At 32.9% G+C, this 17,617-nt stretch overlaps 1 protein-coding gene across 3 annotated transcripts in view; it reads left to right on the forward strand.

Annotated features, from left to right (window-relative positions):
• Positions 1 to 396: 396 nt before the first annotated feature.
• The window catches only part of ths (thisbe), a 170,839-nt gene continuing 153,618 nt past the window's right edge, over positions 397 to 17,617 (forward strand). The window contains exons 1-2 of one of the 3 annotated variants that reach the window (XM_089637085.1): positions 397 to 525; positions 1,018 to 1,584. In XM_089637085.1, coding sequence (XP_089493211.1) covers positions 1,483 to 1,584 — 102 coding nt within the window. In that variant the 5' untranslated portion in view covers positions 397 to 525; positions 1,018 to 1,482. Of the gene's footprint in view, positions 567 to 1,017; positions 1,585 to 17,617 lie in introns of those variants that run through there. The other 2 variants (XM_089637087.1, XM_089637088.1) reach the window with 2 other exon arrangements.

Here is a 17,617-nt window from a genome sequence, read left to right on the forward strand (position 1 = left end):
TCATAATTTATATTTGGTTTGAACGGTGACATTGAAATAAGTCCTTATGCCTAAAATCTCAAGTAGGTATTTCTATATTGACTGGTCTCGGAAGTTCGCAACGGTTGACCACCGAATTTTCCTTAATTTATCTTTATATCCTGACAATGTTGGTCTCCCAAAAAAATTAACAAAAAATAATAAAATGAAGGCATGGCAAAAATAAAGCTTCATTTCCATAAGCGCGCAACGTTCGGTTATCACCTAGAGCGGCCACGCTTTGCACAGTGGACTATGTGGCGTGTAGTATCACACACCCCAGTGCCTAGCGCCCAGCGCCCAGCGAGGGGTGGCGGCCGCCCCGCGAGCACAGCGCCACCTAGCGCCGTCCGGAGCGGCCGGGCCAACAGTCGCATCCAAGCAACTGCCACGACCGCATCTGTACCGCGTACCGACCCGCGTCACCCGGCGCTTTTCTGCGCGCCGCGTACTCCCGTACTTTTCCTCGATCAACTTTCCGCGAACTAACAATACAAAGTTCAACTTGTGTTTACATTTTTATTAAACAGTTTTTTTTTAGTCCAAGTGTATTAAATAGTTTTTTGTGCAAATCGTTTTTGCAGTGCAAAACATTTTTAGTGTTTTTTTTAAATTTATTTTATTTATTATTGGTTGTGTTTTGTGCTTTTTTATCTTTTTGTGAAAGATTTGTTTGTGCTCTGCTGTACTTTTTGGTTTTTTCCATAGTTTTTAAGTGCTGCCGTGCTTAAGAAAGATTTTTTTTATATTAAATTAAAACAGCTTTATAATTTTTTTTAATCGGTTTCAGTTTAAAAAAACTTTATTTCTATTTCTTAATTTTATTTAGAAAATAAAAGATTAGCCTTGAATTAATTAATTGATAAATTATTACGAAGGAAGATAATATCGCGAAGTGCTTTTATGGATTTTTTTACTTTCTCTTTGGTTTATGTCTGATCTACCTACGCTACTTCTTCAAGTTAATTATTTAACTGTAAGATTTGAAATATTTTTCAGTTTTACACAGATCAAAACTCTTGAAAGGACTGGTAAAATAAATTAATGTTTGGTTTACACCAAATTCCGTCGAGATATCAGTTCTGACACGTCGACTTTTCCAGCGAGGCGTGGAAGAGAAATTCTCTGTCATTTCTACCCCGTCATAACAGTTAACCACGAACCTAACGACTCTCTCGAATAAACCTGACGGACCCACGGTGATGGCCTCCATAGAATCCCGTTCCTATGGATCCGGCAGTATCTCCAAGTACCGGAATTTCCCGATACGACTGTAAAACCGAATAAAAAGCGTGAAAACCGACAATTGTTGACAATTTGTCAAAAAATTTTTTGAACTCGATTAAAGGATGCAATTCCACGATGGCGTGAAGAAACCTGGCCAAGTCTTGTAGATCTTTGGAGCTGCTGGGCGATCTGCAGCACGAATGCGCAGTCGCTGGGCACAAGGATCTGCGCAAGTGGATGCAGTTCTGTATATTATGTGCATCGTGCGCTTCATGGTCGCTACTTTACGTGGCTTCCGGGCGCACACGTGAAGTGCTGGATGCTCCTCACTCTGTACACGTAAGTACCCTTTCTAATTCATACTAAACCTAACTTCTCATTCTTTCATTGAATTCCACTCCAGTTCGTAGAAGCTGGAATCTACTATTGGGAGTCCATATTGTTCACCGAGATGGAAAATTATAGCTGGTGTTGGTATTTATCTCAAGCCTCTCTTATAATACATTTCCTTTTACTCCAAAATACTAGCTTGAAGAGGTTGGAAAACTGATTTTAGTACCAACTTTGAGGTGTAAACTCAGTTATCAGGTAAGCTAGTTTAATTAACTAAATTTTGGACGAACCTACCAAAATTTCAAAAGAGCTTTCGCTTGACATACCTACATTGTGTCTTGAAGCAGCCGTTCAACAGATAATTGGAATAGCAAAAATTGCGTACACATAACTATACTTTATCATTATCCATATTTATGTTGTTATTACGAACATTGGTTTTATTTTGGCCATATAATATTTATGTACAAACTGAAATAAATGTAAACTGTCGATTTCTCTAAAATTAATAAATAATAAATAAAAACTTTCAAGGCATGAATAAATAATATTGCACCAAAGTACTGAACTAGATGGAGATATCTCCATTATGAATAAGGCTTCATGTAAACTATTGGTTTAGCTTTGTTTGACTTAAAAGTTTCAGGAAAATTCTTTTAAAAACATGATTTCATTATTTCAGGAAGTTGCAAACCTTCGTGCATTTTCAGCATACTATTATTTAAAAAAGAAAATTGGATTGCTCTAACGGCCGATATCAATTATTTATCAAATGATTTTAGAACAATAGCCAATAACTTACTCGGAAGGGTTACACTCATTCACACGAGTTTTATTTGCAAATACAATCATGCCTCAAAGATGAACTCAAATTATTAACAGCTGATAATGATTTTATCAACAGAAGTATTTTTTACTGAGAGCTTCGGGCCGAAATTTAACGCTTAAACTTTCATGGTAACATGGTAAATATTATTTATTTTTAAGCCTTGGTTCCGAAAGCATTACAACTGTAATAACTTACAACATGGTGTTTACTCGAACCTATGAACAATAAACGTGTGGTTAACAACATCTATGGGAGACCGCATAACTACGAAGCTGTCATGTTATATCCTTAGAGTGTTGTGTGTGTTGTAGTTGTTGCATTAATGTTATGAAATTCAAAACCCCTTTTCTCGCCATCGAATCAACCTCTTGACCACATCACCTACCGCCACGTTGACACAACCAACATATAATAAATGAGTACATATTCAATAGATGGACATTCATTATTATTTATAAACATGCAAGAGCAGTATGTTTACATTATATATCTCGTATGTCGATGAAATGTACACAACACTCTTATATCTACGTGTTAATCAAATGCTGGGAAAAGCTAAATTGTAACACATACGAGTTTCCCACTCTTTCAACAATAGTATGTACTATGTAGTATTGTATATGTACATCGTTTAGTTTTAACAGTGCTTAAAACTTTAAATATAAGCAACCGGAGCCCATAGTTTTTATATGCACTTAAAACGTCTGGGTAAAAATAATTGACATTCTGATATCCTTCACAAAATACACTTTAGCACTTTGTTATTATATTGTACGGCTAGCAGTAAATTTCTGGATTTCACTAACTAACAATCCCAACATTTCCTCATAGCATCCGTTAGAAATGGTGGAATGCCACACAACTCTTTCTTGGTGCACACTCTTTGCTTCGTTTTATACATCATTTGGATCTTCCGACTCTTGACATGATCCAGCGCAAATATTTGCTTCTCTCGATCGGGCCATGTCTTTGTGGGGCGACTCCGAATGGTTCCACCATTCCAGGCAGGAATAAGATTACGGAAGGATTTTTGACCTGGCAGGAACATAAGAGTGGTCAATTTAACTAACCTGAAAAGAGATCCGATAAAATCCTATCCTATCTTATGAAAAAATGGTGTTATGGTGGTTTTGAAGATTTTAGTAGTTTGAAGAGAATGAATCGTAGGCGCGGGAAACCTCCGTGGCATATGTTCTTTGTTTATCAGCACATCGTTACCTACAACAGTGTCTTTCTTCATTATGTATTTTGCTCAGAAGTCGCAATGACTTTACACTACCTCTCACGCCTTCCAATACTGCTTCATTTAACACTTTTCCATTCATCAGATTTTCTTAAGCCTACCAACAAAACACGTGAACTTATTCGGTTATTTCTAACGAAGAATTTGAAATAACCTTCGAAACGAAATTGTATCATAAAATGTGTTAATGATGAACTCCATTACTCAAAGGATTCGTAGAAGTTTACATTAAGTGAAGACCTTCAAATTTCAAATGAGTATCGCATGACACCGTCTTTTAGGTTTCGATTTCAACTTCGTATAGATACCGACAGTATGTGCAATTTACATAGATATATATTTACAGGTAAATCATTTTAAAGAGACCCTTGCTTGTGTAGTGATATATTAGTTGGATCAAGTTATAATTTTTTCATAATAATTTTTTTTCTGTTAGGAGGAGAATGAAAAAATAACACTGTCGAATCGCGATTCTAAATTTTGACAGAATTGGTAAAAGTCGCTACCCACCCAATATCTTTGGGCATTTACTGGGTAGGTACGGAGGACTGCGGGCGGCTGTTCTATATTTTTCGAAAATAACATTTAAACAAAAGAAACACAATTTTGTTCACAAATACATTAAAAAGTGTCTTCTTTAAAATGATTAGCCTGCACTATAATGTTGTGTTAGTCTGCTATTCATGTGTCATGAAAATCTCACGCGATGGTCTGATTTTTCAAAAATCCAAATTTATGATAAATAATAATAATAATAATAATAATTGGATAATTTGTAGAGCGCCGTTTTTGTGAAAAATCACCTCAAGGATGATGATAGGAGATTTATTATGGTGCCTAATTATCCAAATTTTGTTAAATGTATGTTTTTTTAAACGTTATTTTTAATTCGAAAATGGAATAAAATATTTAGAGTGAAGGTTAGGAACTGCAATTCGGTTGTGATTCGGTCTGCAACTCCGGTTTAATAAAACTCTCTAACTTTCTTTTTTTAAATTTTAAACGTTTGCTTGAACAATTCAAAGAAAAATATTTTATTTTGCTCAATTTGAAAAAATTACAATATCAGAACTATGTATTATTTTTTTTAATTTTTGATAGTAATCGATATACTTCTCAACTTTACTAACGGTGTTCATTCGGCAGGTAATTTTTGATAGTCAAAATTTACAATGTTTGTTTTTGAAAGGCAATAATACCGAGGCAAATATTTTTAAACTTCATAAATCCTACAATTATAATATCCCCTGATCTTTCACAGATCTAGTAATTAATATGAAAATGAAAGGTACCACTCTGCTTGAACAAAATAGTTCCTGATCGAAAATAAATTATTTGTATTCGTTGGAGTTTAAATACATTGAACTCCAACAAATTTTACGGTTCAATATAATTGTAGCCAAAACTCTCTCAATAGGGAATGACGAGTATTTACGAGTATGTAAAGGACTATAATTATTCATTTTAAAATATTTGTCTAAATAATTATGAAAAAACCATTTTCACATTAATTTTTTAAATTAAACTTAGTTCCGATTTCGCTCTCTACTCTTTTTTAACTTGAAGTAATTTATACTTGTGCATTTAAATCTCTTGTAAAATATAGAAAACATTTAGATTAGGTTTATTCGGATTTAGGTTATCTGTACTAAATAGCTGCTGGGCAGGGGCGCGGTTGCAGTCGATGTTACCAGGGCTAAATCATAGTTATATATTATTACATTCATATAATAGATTTTCAACCTGTTTACAAAAAAAAACATTCTAATTTCGTTTGTCGGTCCATGGGTGCGTGATTTGAAATTGTATTCATGCGTAATGCGTAAAATTATTTAAGTTCAATGAACTTTTAATATTCAAATTTGGAACTGACAAGTAGTAGCTATAAATCTCATCAGACAAGCGATAAAGTAAGTGTAATTATTTTTTTGAATTAATAATTATTTGTTATAAATCCGTGTGTTATGTATTTTTTTTGTCAAAATGTATGACAGATGATTAGAGTGAAGATACTTTAGTGAGACAACGTGCTTGGTTTCACTAAACTAGGTCCAGTGGACATACTTTAGCAGGCCATTCATATAGCTATTCCATTCGTACACTCATATTCTTTGCATGGCTATCCTTTTCATAAGCGGTGCTGTGCATATTACGTGTACTGTATTTTTGTAATGTCATTGGATAGTAGTTGTCGGAAGTTTTCAAGTTTACTAAAGTTCGTGAGGAAAAATCTTTTTTTAAAAGGCAACTATACTGAGGTAAATATATTTTTTATAAATACTTTCAAATTCACAAACCTTTCAATTCTAGCTGAGTTTCTAAATGTTCTATCTCTGCTTCATGTTACCTACTTTAGATGTTTATTACCTAAATTCAATTTAGAATCAGCAAAACACCGCGTGAAGCCATTGTTAGTTCTGAAGCATAAAGAACTTGCCGCTGAGGTAAACTAAATCAATAGTATATTACCATATTAAAAAGGTAACAAAATTAAGATATATAAATCATAGGCATTGGGTCGAACAAAAGGAATTACCTTTCCCATTTCGAGAAACTGTTCCTCGCGATATATCATTATGGCTTGTCATTGAAAAGCTCTACCTGAAGACAGAACGGAGCTTTCGGAATTAGCTTATTTAAAAATCGATATTTCAACGATGCAGGTTTCTAGCGGCTTGTTTAATAGATGTGGTTTTAATATGTGGGAACCGTTGCTTGTGAAAATAGGCTGGAATGAAATTAATCAAGTTTACCAAGACTTTGGCCAATTTCGTAGATTGGATAGAAGAGTTAACAATTTAATCTGCAGGTCCGTCAATTATTATGACATTCTTTAAAAAAAAAAAAAATTATAATTAAAAATTAACCGTATTCATATGTATATGCTCGGAATTAATTCATTTGTAAACTAACACAAAATCCTCTCAGAAGCTGGGCTTACTGTACCGGGACCGCAGATACTGTAATGGTACACAACTTCTAACCCCAATACAAAGTGCAAATGCGCCCCACGGTTAAATTTCGCGGCCATCCTTATTCTACAGCCCCAAAATACCTGAAAGAACCCTCCACTCTGTGCAGAAACGGGTGCTTCGTTTGATAAACTCTCATATCTCAAACGGATTTCAAAACATTTAGAGCACAGGCGTCGGAATGAAATTCTGTGCTTGTTCTACCGATATTTCAATAGAAGATGCTCCGTGGAAATAACGTCATTGATTCTTTCGCCACCGGTGCACAGTCGAGAAACACGCAAAACGCGTGCCCAACATTTGTACATATTTGACATTTGTCACAAGAGAACGGGTCGTTTCTATGACTCGTTCTTGATTTCCACATGAAATGAAATTGAAATGATTTGCTGACCTCTGTGTTGCCTTCCTCCTAGAACATGGGTCTCTTCAAAACTCAGGTTTGTTTCTTATTTTCAACCAAAAGACCCTAAACACAGCATCCTCAAAGATGACATAGGCCCTGAGGAAGTAATTTAAGAAGTTAATTTAAAAAAAAAAAAAATTGAAACATATGTCAAAGTTATGTTTTATTTAAAAATCCACTCAAAACCTTGCCTTTTTACTATACTCGAGGTTTATTATATATTTATATTGTAAGGAACTTATACAGTAAAGTAATCACCGGATCCACATTTCTTACTCCAAGTAAGCTCTTGAACCACTGGTTAAAATCTGTTGTGCGTTCTGATACACAAATGTATCAGAACGCTCAGAAAATCTGACGTCATTCATTTTACACAGGTTTTTACAGGTATTATTAGGTCACAACTTCATTAGAAGTTATTTGTATTTGGCTTACTTTCGCAGGATATTATTTTGATTTTGACATATGTGTTAATTTTTAATTAAAATAATTTATAATGTCACACGAGTAATCATTCCTGCTGCGCAAGTTCTTCAAAAGAGCTTGGTAACTTTGAATTACATTTTGAGATATCATTATGAAAAGTGAGAATCAATTTATAATATTTATCTTGAATTTTAATCTTTTCGCAATGGAATTTTTCAATGCAAAATGGCACCAACTTGGCGCGAATTTGTTAATTTATCCTTGTTTCAAAGTTTACATCAAACTTCGGCGCCTTTAGGAGTGACGATATTTTTACCACTTCGCAATAAATAATACTAGGACACTGGGACGTGTTGGTACTCGCACATAAAACAATGAACAAATATTGACATTTGACTGGCGCCAAAGATTTCAATAAACTGATAAAGCATTTAATATCGTATATCTTACGCAGAGTCGCCAAATCCTTATGTGCAAAGTGTGCGGTACACGGGCGTTCGATTCAAGGGGCGGCTGAAATGAACCAGCCGCCACAGTCAGCACTCTTCATAAATGCGTAATTTTTTATCATTCATTTCAGTAAGCATTAATTTATTTAAAAAAAAAATTACTATCAAGAAGTGCACAAGTGAAAGTGAAGGCTTTACGACGGTTAAAATGTTCAAATTAACAATAATGAAGATTACTTTCCAAGATTGTGACTTGTTTATATTTTTATGCCAAACACGCTAAAGTGGATACTGGACACACATGGGTATTCGATATCAGGACCAAGTACTTTATTTACTATTAACGAAATATTACTTACTAAAATTAGGAACTGGAAAGATTTGCTGTTGTGTTTTCCTTGTTCTTAAGGCATATTACACTAAATCAAGAATTGACACGGAAGATTGAACCCTTTTAAATGTGCAAAAAGTGACGCGTCTTCAAAACACCTTCAAAGTTACGAGTATGGTAACAAATTTGAAAGGTCTTAATCAAATGGTTAAAAATAGGTTAAAGAGGAAATAATTTAATCAATAATTTGGTCACATAATAAGGAGCGACAAATGTAATCGAAAGTTAACCCATCTGATAATTCTGAAGTATTCTGCAGGCTCTGATGATAGCCAAACTCTTCTAGGAAAAGCCAACAGAAGAGAAGATTATATTTTTCTTTGATTGTATTCTCATTAGGTTCGCGGTAAAAAACACGGCAAATTATTTAACCTGAAAACTTCTTACGATTTTTTATTTTTTTAATCAATCCAAAATTTGAAATTCTTGGCGGCCCTGTCTCCCAGTGCAGGAAATCATACATTGTGATGCAACTATGTTTACTCGGAGATAGAGTAAACTTATTTGGTTTTGATGTCGACCGGTCGTTATCAGATTAGTGATTGATAGGACACTGGAGTTAGTGGAGCTGTTGGGCGGATACAGTGCCTAAGGTTGTTGCCCCTCGCCGCGGTACACTTGGCTACCTGCTGGAGATAGCGGTTTCCACTATCATGTGGACACATTGAACACTGATCGGTGCACACCTAGCGGCCTGAAAGTCTAACAGAGTTTATGTGAGACAATATCGATGTATGAACTGTCTTGGTCGATGTGTGACACCAATGACATGATCCCAGCGAACAGGGAGCCCTTTGAGAGCGAAATACGACAGCTCGTGTTCGTTCGTATCAATATTAAAAATTCATCTTCATAAAGATGTTGCAGGGTTATCAACACGTTTTGAACCACATTTTTCGAAACATAAAATGTAATATTTCACCTTTTTGTGAATACCGCACAAGAGTTCCATCTGCTTCCGACAGTCTGGAGCCAGTGAGACTAAGGCATCCATAATGTTCTGAGGCTGAAAGGCATGGTGGAGGGAGTCGATGGAGAATAGAAAGGTGGGGGTTAATCAGTCAATCTGGTAGTCAAATCTGGTCACCAACAACGGCAAAAGCGATTTTAAGCATCGTTTCAACTCAGAGTGGTGGTTTTTCTCCAGGGAAAATGAGAATATCTTCAACTCTGGAACGCGCTGCCAATAAACTATCATCCCCTGACAACACAAATTTATTAAATAAAATTACTTGTGCATCGAAATTCAATCCATTCATAGTAACTGATCTAACCACTGAGTTGATTCGACCCTATTCCCTTCGGTCATATTTAACTGTATCAAGATTCGATTGAGAACTACCAACATTATTTTCATCTTCTTAACGCATATTTTTATTGGATGCTATCTTAAAGCGTGATCGCAAGGTTCTTCCCGAACTAAGTGCAATCTAGATAGAGATTAGGATAAATACTAACATTTTTTTTTTATGGGTGACATCTATTGACTTTTCTGCAAGTCCCGGAATGAATTTTTTATTTTACTCATTAAGTTATTCTAAAAATAAAATATTTTCATACCTGTTGCTAATGTAAACATATGTTGGTAGCGTCCATCTTATCATAAAAAAATTGATAAGTGGCGTCCAATCCTCTATCTAAAGTCCAAAGAATGCAGATTAATAATATTATTGACAGTTGTTGTTAATTGATGCTTCGCGTTCTTTAATTCATTTGAAAAATTCACAGCTGTTTACATTGATACCAGATAAATAATTATTATCACTATAAATCACTTTCTTAGATTAATAAAAATTATTTCGTTTATCTTTTGTAGGTGCCATTTTTTGGTATTCAAAATTAGTTTTAGCCGGTTTCCTACTTTATTTATTATCCGCATTGACATAACTCAAAAAGGAACAGTCCCAACTCCACGAAGCCGGTGATAGCATATTACAAGTTTGTTGTTATTGTACATAGTTAGGTTGAATCGAGTAGAATAGGAAGGTGATGGGGAAGAGGAAAGTTAGGAATTGCCGGCTTTTCAGATCTGGTCATTAAAAACTGCGAAAAATATTTATTTGTTTATACACTATTATTCAATTATAACAAAAAAATATAACACGAACTTAGAAATAATAGAAATGACGGAAGAGAATGGTGTCTACGAAGTACATACAATTGAATATATTTCTGCAATTTGTTGTTGCTATAGTGACAAATTGCACAAAACATACATCAGGAGGTTTTAGTGGAATCCACGATTAAGGAATACCTATTATGAGTTATTTTTAATTTCTATTGCAGTGGTGATGGTGGCAAGGCTAAGTTTATAAGAAAGTTGTTTCTATACAAATTAACATATTTTCAATATCATGTAAAATGCGTTTTTTTTAATAATATGTGTACACAGGCTGTATTTTCTTATCGCATCGATATTAGTTCCCAACTAATTAGTGCGATTCTGGTGGACTTTCACCAGGGTGATAATAAGAATAAGTACTCGCAATAACGCCCTGGTGACCACAATTCGGAATTGAAACATTGCTCGTAATGGCTTTAACCATGTTTAGTGATCAGATCTGTAAACAAAGAACTTCAGAACCTTCCCTTTTCACATATCCTTTCCTTCCTCACGTTCTTTACCTCCTCACGCCTTAGAACATATCTTAATTAAAAATCCAATACTTCCACTGTCTCCGGACAGATGTCTTTTTGGACTCTTGTGCGGTATTCACATAAAATTTAAAAAAATTTCAAACAACATGTTTATCGCAAGCTTTAGTTAGATTTTTTTTAGATCTGCCAAATTTTAACTCCATTTTCTCAAGTGCTTTTCCTTTCTATAATTCTATATCCTTCCAGCATCGTTAGCATCACTCCTCTCAACGCTTAGATAATAATGAGATAAGCTTCGGATAATTTGTTAAGCAGTCAACGACCAAGCTTAATACAAACATACGTGTCATGACTCCATCAACTATAGCGAGCGAATTCTTCACGTATCAGTCAGAAAAATAAACACAGTAATGCGTACTTCAGCAACATTGTGACTCAATAAAGACTCCACGATTCAAAGACGATACATAAATACAGCATAAAGAACTAAAAATTTCATTATACTTAAAGGTACTTTCCTAGTTATTCTTCGCCAAACTATTTTTTTAATGTAAGATATAAACGTAATCGATTACAAAGTAATAATTCATAATTCATAATTCAATAATTTATGTATAATAAATATGCAGTGACATTTAATTTTCATGATTTTATATCCACAATTTTTATTTTATTTTAAGAGATACCCCACAAAAACCATGTTTGTACACATAAGGGGAGGGAAGAGGGGTGATATTTATTTAGTTTTTATGAAGATGTTGATTACCGTCGTTGTGCTTTTTAGTTTTATTTTTAACAAAAGATTTAATACAGTTATTTTAATTTTTTATTCTTAAAACCGTTTTTAAGGATTATTATATTTTCTGATAATTTATTATGTTTCGTTTTGTTTTATAAAAACATGTCATTAAATAATTTTAAAAAAAACTTTAGACAACAAATACGGCAATTCAAATTTGCATAGATATACTAAAACACTACAAAATAAAACATTCCTTGGCCCATTTGCTGTTAAAAAAAAACTGCCAATTATAAGCCTCGAAGAATATTAATTATCAGGCATGCGTGCTTTTTTGTGTTTCAATAGTATTACGAGTGATTTTATTGCACAGAAATTAGATGGAACCTCATTTATTCATATTGGTAACAAATAATCTATTTTTATGAATGCCCTTCAGGCATTGATTACATTAATGCCTGAAGGGCTTTTACATGATTTTATATTTTACTTGATTTACTGTATGATACAGAGACAACAAGAAATTTAATTTTTAATACGTTATATTTGCATTTTATTGTATATACTATACAAGGAAAGAGAAAAAATAAATACCAGGTTTTAATTGCAACTTACATAAAAATTGTGAAATAATAATAGAAGTTCATAATTAAATAAATAATAATACAAGTTAATAAATAATACAAAGTAAATAAGAATAAGAAGAATGTAAAAATATCTGAAATCGCTCCTATTCGACTCTTCTAAATAATAATATTGTGCTACGTAAAAATATCATTCGGGTATCTCTTGAATACTGGTAAACTTATATTAAATATGTCGATATTTGAGGTGAATTGGTTTCCAAGTCTATGAAGGCGAGAAAAATGTGAAATTGATCAGTGAGACCATGAAATATGGCTTAACTATGAAAAAAAACCCAAAGTTTAATTGACTTTGACTTACGTTCTATAAATTGACTATAGATTCTCATAAAATAGATCAGATCAGCTGCCGTGTTAACACAACTCCAATAATGTAATATTTTATCAGTTGCCTTTTCCAAAATTTCAAATGATTGAAAGCTTTTATTTATTGTTTTTGTGTTTAATTCGTAGAACTCCATTTAATTTTTTTATAAATTTAATTTAGATTAAATTTGATAATATTATTATTAAGTTCTGCAAGTGTTTTAGTTTTTTATTATTGTGACAGCTGTTTCGGCTTACAAGGCCATTTTCAAACTGTGGTTAGTCCACATTGAGACGACGTTTTTATACTATTTCAAATGTAAATTTTGAAGGTGCATACATTGATTTATTACTGGTTACACCGATGACATGATCTATTGTTGGTTAAACCAATCTATGTTTTCCCCTCAGTAAATGGTAATGGGTTCTTAATTATTTACTAATGACTTTATTGCTATGAATTATTTGGGTGCATTATACTGCTTGGGTTTTGTGAAAATACTAAGAAGTGGTGAGTAAATTATTTTCCGTACTTTATTAATTAGTGTTAAATTTGGGTCATTCGTTCGTTTATTGATTTCTAATTGTTCAAGTAAATTTAATCTAATGCCCTTTTTTTCTATATGCAATGGTTTAGGACCCTTGTTGTTAAGTGGGGTATGATTATTCACCAAGAGATGTTCTGCGAATTTTGAGGATGTATTTTTATTATTATAACATCGTATATGTTCTTGGAATCTAGTTGAGAATGCCCTCCCCGTTTGTCCGATGTAAGTGGCGTTACAATCGGCGTGGTCACATTTTAATTCATATATGCCACTGTTATTGAGTATAGGGATTTTACTTTTAGAGTTTTTAAGGCTTGTTCCTAAATTATTGTTTGTTCTAAAAGCTATATTTAAACCACATTTTTTAATTTCTTTTGCAATTTTTTCGGATATTGGGCCGAGGAATTCGAGACATGCAAATTTTTCTATATTTTTGTTATTTACCGGATATATTAAATTGATTTTATTTTTATATTTCTTATTTTTTATTATTTTTTCAATGTTATTTGCCTCATAGCCGTTATTAATCGCGATCGTTTTTATCGTTTCCTTTTCTTTTACATAAGCTTTATTGTCTAAGGGAATGTTAATGAGTCTATGTACCATTGAATGGTACGCTGATAATTTATGAGACCAAGGATGATTTGAATTTGAATTTATTGTTGTATCTGTAAAAGTTGGTTTTCTAAATATTTCAAAGGTATGTTTATTATTACTTTTACCAATTGTCAAATCTAAAAAGTTTATTTTACCTTCAATCTCATGTTCAACTGTGAAGCAGATTTTATTATTAACGGTGTTGGCCCAATTAGTAAAGATATCTAACTGTCGGTTGGTACCATTCCAACATATAAGGATGTCGTCTACGTATCGGACATAATATACTATATGTTTAGCTAAGGGAGATTTAAGAATTATATTTTCAATATAATCCATAAATATCTCCGCTAGAAGTGGACTTAATGGTGACCCCATGGGGAGACCATCATGTTGTTGGTAATATATATCATTGAAAAGGAAATAATTTGTATCTACGCAGATTTTTATGAGCTGGAATAACTCTTTTCTTATTACCGGATTGATATTGCATTTTTCCAAGATATTTTCAATTATTATTAGGCATTCTTTAATGGGGATGTTGGTAAATAGGGATTTTACGTCTAGAGAAATGAATTTACAGTTATGCGGGAGATTAAAATTTTTTATTTTATTAACTAGTTCTATCGAGTTTTTGACACTGTAACGTGGTGAAAAATTTGTTAATTTTTTGAAGATGAAGTTAAGTCTTTTAGCCAGGTTTGATGTAGGGGCGTTAATAAAAGATACTACGGGCCTTATTGGATTATTCGCTTTATGGAGCTTAGGTTGGCCATACAGAGCTGGGGCTCTTGGGTTCATGACCCTTACGTTTTTCTTTGACCATTCGGTGGGAAATATGGCATTGCAATTATTTATAAGGATGTTGACGTTATTGACAATTTTATTGGTTGGATCCTTAGTTAAAATTTTAAAATCTTCTGGTAACAAGAAGTCTTCCACCTTACTGATGTAATCAATTCTATCTAAAATAACGATTGAGTTACCTTTGTCAGCTTTGGTTATAGTTAGATTATTATTTTTAATTTTATCTCTAATTTCTTTCAATGTTCGGGTTTCTGTACTGACAGCATATTTATTTTTATTGTTTATCGATTTTAGTGTTTTTTCTAAAATAACTGCCGTGACGTGTTTTGTTAAATTATTATTTTCCACTTTACGTAGAGAAATTTCAGTGTCGATAGCTAATGATTCTATTTGTTTGGGTGTTACTTCGCTAGGGATTTTATATTTAAAGCCTTTATCTAATAAATTATTTTCATCCGTTTCAAATGCAGTGTTTGACAAATTCACAGTTTTTTTATAAAATTCTATATTTTTCCTGGTGGGAATCTTAGTTATTTTCGAACTTTTATTTTTGTTATCAATCAAATTTTGAAGTTTATTTTGTTGTGTTTTAAATTTTTCAAATATAATTCCGTTAATATGTTCACGTGTATCAAAATCTAGGGTATCAAATTCCCATGCGTGAAGTTTAAATGTTAATTCTGAATGGATCACCTTTATGTAGTGAAGCAATGTGTCCCGTTTCCGACAGCACTCCTTTGTTTCTTCCTTCAGCCATATCCTCTGTGCTCTCACCACAGTGGCTATGGCTGCCGTAGATGTACTTTTGATGGAGATCTGCACGAACTTCGGAATCACATTACACTTCAAGCACTCTTGGTTAAACCACAAATTTTGAACTATTTTTCGATGTTTGAGTTTAAGTCGTCTATATAAGATCACAAGGGTAGCTATATCAACTACCTTTAATTTATTTATTGTTTTTGTGTTTAATTCGTAGAACTCCATTTAATTTTTTTATAAATTTAATTTAGATTAAATTTGATAATATTATTATTAAGTTCTGCAAGTGTTTTAGTTTTTTATTATTGTGACAGCTGTTTCGGCTTACAAGGCCATTTTCAAACTGTGGTTAGTCCACATTGAGACGACGTTTTTATACTATTTCAAATGTAAATTTTGAAGGTGCATACATTGATTTATTACTGGTTACACCGATGACATGATCTATTGTTGGTTAAACCAATCTATGTTTTCCCCTCAGTAAATGGTAATGGGTTCTTAATTATTTACTAATGACTTTATTGCTATGAATTATTTGGGTGCATTATACTGCTTGGGTTTTGTGAAAATACTAAGAAGTGGTGAGTAAATTATTTTCCGTACTTTATTAATTAGTGTTAAATTTGGGTCATTCGTTCGTTTATTGATTTCTAATTGTTCAAGTAAATTTAATCTAATGCCCTTTTTTTCTATATGCAATGGTTTAGGACCCTTGTTGTTAAGTGGGGTATGATTATTCACCAAGAGATGTTCTGCGAATTTTGAGGATGTATTTTTATTATTATAACATCGTATATGTTCTTGGAATCTAGTTGAGAATGCCCTCCCCGTTTGTCCGATGTAAGTGGCGTTACAATCGGCGTGGTCACATTTTAATTCATATATGCCACTGTTATTGAGTATAGGGATTTTACTTTTAGAGTTTTTAAGGCTTGTTCCTAAATTATTGTTTGTTCTAAAAGCTATATTCTAACTCTAAAAGTAAAATCCCTATACTCAATAACAGTGGCATATATGAATTAAAATGTGACCACGCCGATTGTAACGCCACTTACATCGGACAAACGGGGAGGGCATTCTCAACTAGATTCCAAGAACATATACGATGTTATAATAATAAAAATACATCCTCAAAATTCGCAGAACATCTCTTGGTGAATAATCATACCCCACTTAACAACAAGGGTCCTAAACCATTGCATATAGAAAAAAAGGGCATTAGATTAAATTTACTTGAACAATTAGAAATCAATAAACGAACGAATGACCCAAATTTAACACTAATTAATAAAGTACGGAAAATAATTTACTCACCACTTCTTAGTATTTTCACAAAACCCAAGCAGTATAATGCACCCAAATAATTCATAGCAATAAAGTCATTAGTAAATAATTAAGAACCCATTACCATTTACTGAGGGGAAAACATAGATTGGTTTAACCAACAATAGATCATGTCATCGGTGTAACCAGTAATAAATCAATGTATGCACCTTCAAAATTTACATTTGAAATAGTATAAAAACGTCGTCTCAATGTGGACTAACCACAGTTTGAAAATGGCCTTGTAAGCCGAAACAGCAGTCACAATAATAAAAAACTAAAACACTTGCAGAACTTAATAATAATATTATCAAATGAAAGCTTTTACTCTAAACTCTGTGCTGCGGTTTTCTTATAAATGATAAACATTATTATTATTCGCAATAGACAACTCGCATTCCCTAGATTCTGAAAGATAAGGAAGATGCAATTTGCGGAACTAGTAATACGCGAAATCATGACGTCATGTTTATAGCATGTCTATGACATCTACGCAATCATTGTGACAACACATTTATTAATTAATTTATCGTCCAGGTATATAAATGCATGCCTTCCTGACATACCGATGAGTAAATTTAGTAATTAATTGGTACAGTATATAAAGATTCAGGCAATAAATTGCGAGACTTCTGCCTAGTTTCTTGTGAATGCATTCATTACCTTGATTGCATATAGTTATTATGAAACCACATTATTGATTTTAATTACCAACGTTTCTTATTGATTAAAGAGCGTATATTAATTTTAATAACTCTTGATTTTTCAAAAGCATAGCTCATTACATTTTATCACTGAAACGTTATGCACACAATAAAATGCATTGTATTTGCAAGGTCTAAATTGTTATAAACAATATTCATATTTTAAGTCGATCACTAACAGCAAGAACACTTTTTTAGTTCGTTCATTTTCTTCCTAGAATTCTCTTTTAATATTGTTCTAGAAATTCTCAGAAATATACCTTACGGTAATAGGCATTCTACGAGTACCTGAATC

This window comes from Hesperophylax consimilis, chromosome 11 (genome assembly GCF_061612785.1).
Source record: "Hesperophylax consimilis isolate HC1 chromosome 11, BYU_Hcon_1.0, whole genome shotgun sequence".
NCBI lineage: Eukaryota > Metazoa > Arthropoda > Insecta > Trichoptera > Limnephilidae > Hesperophylax > Hesperophylax consimilis.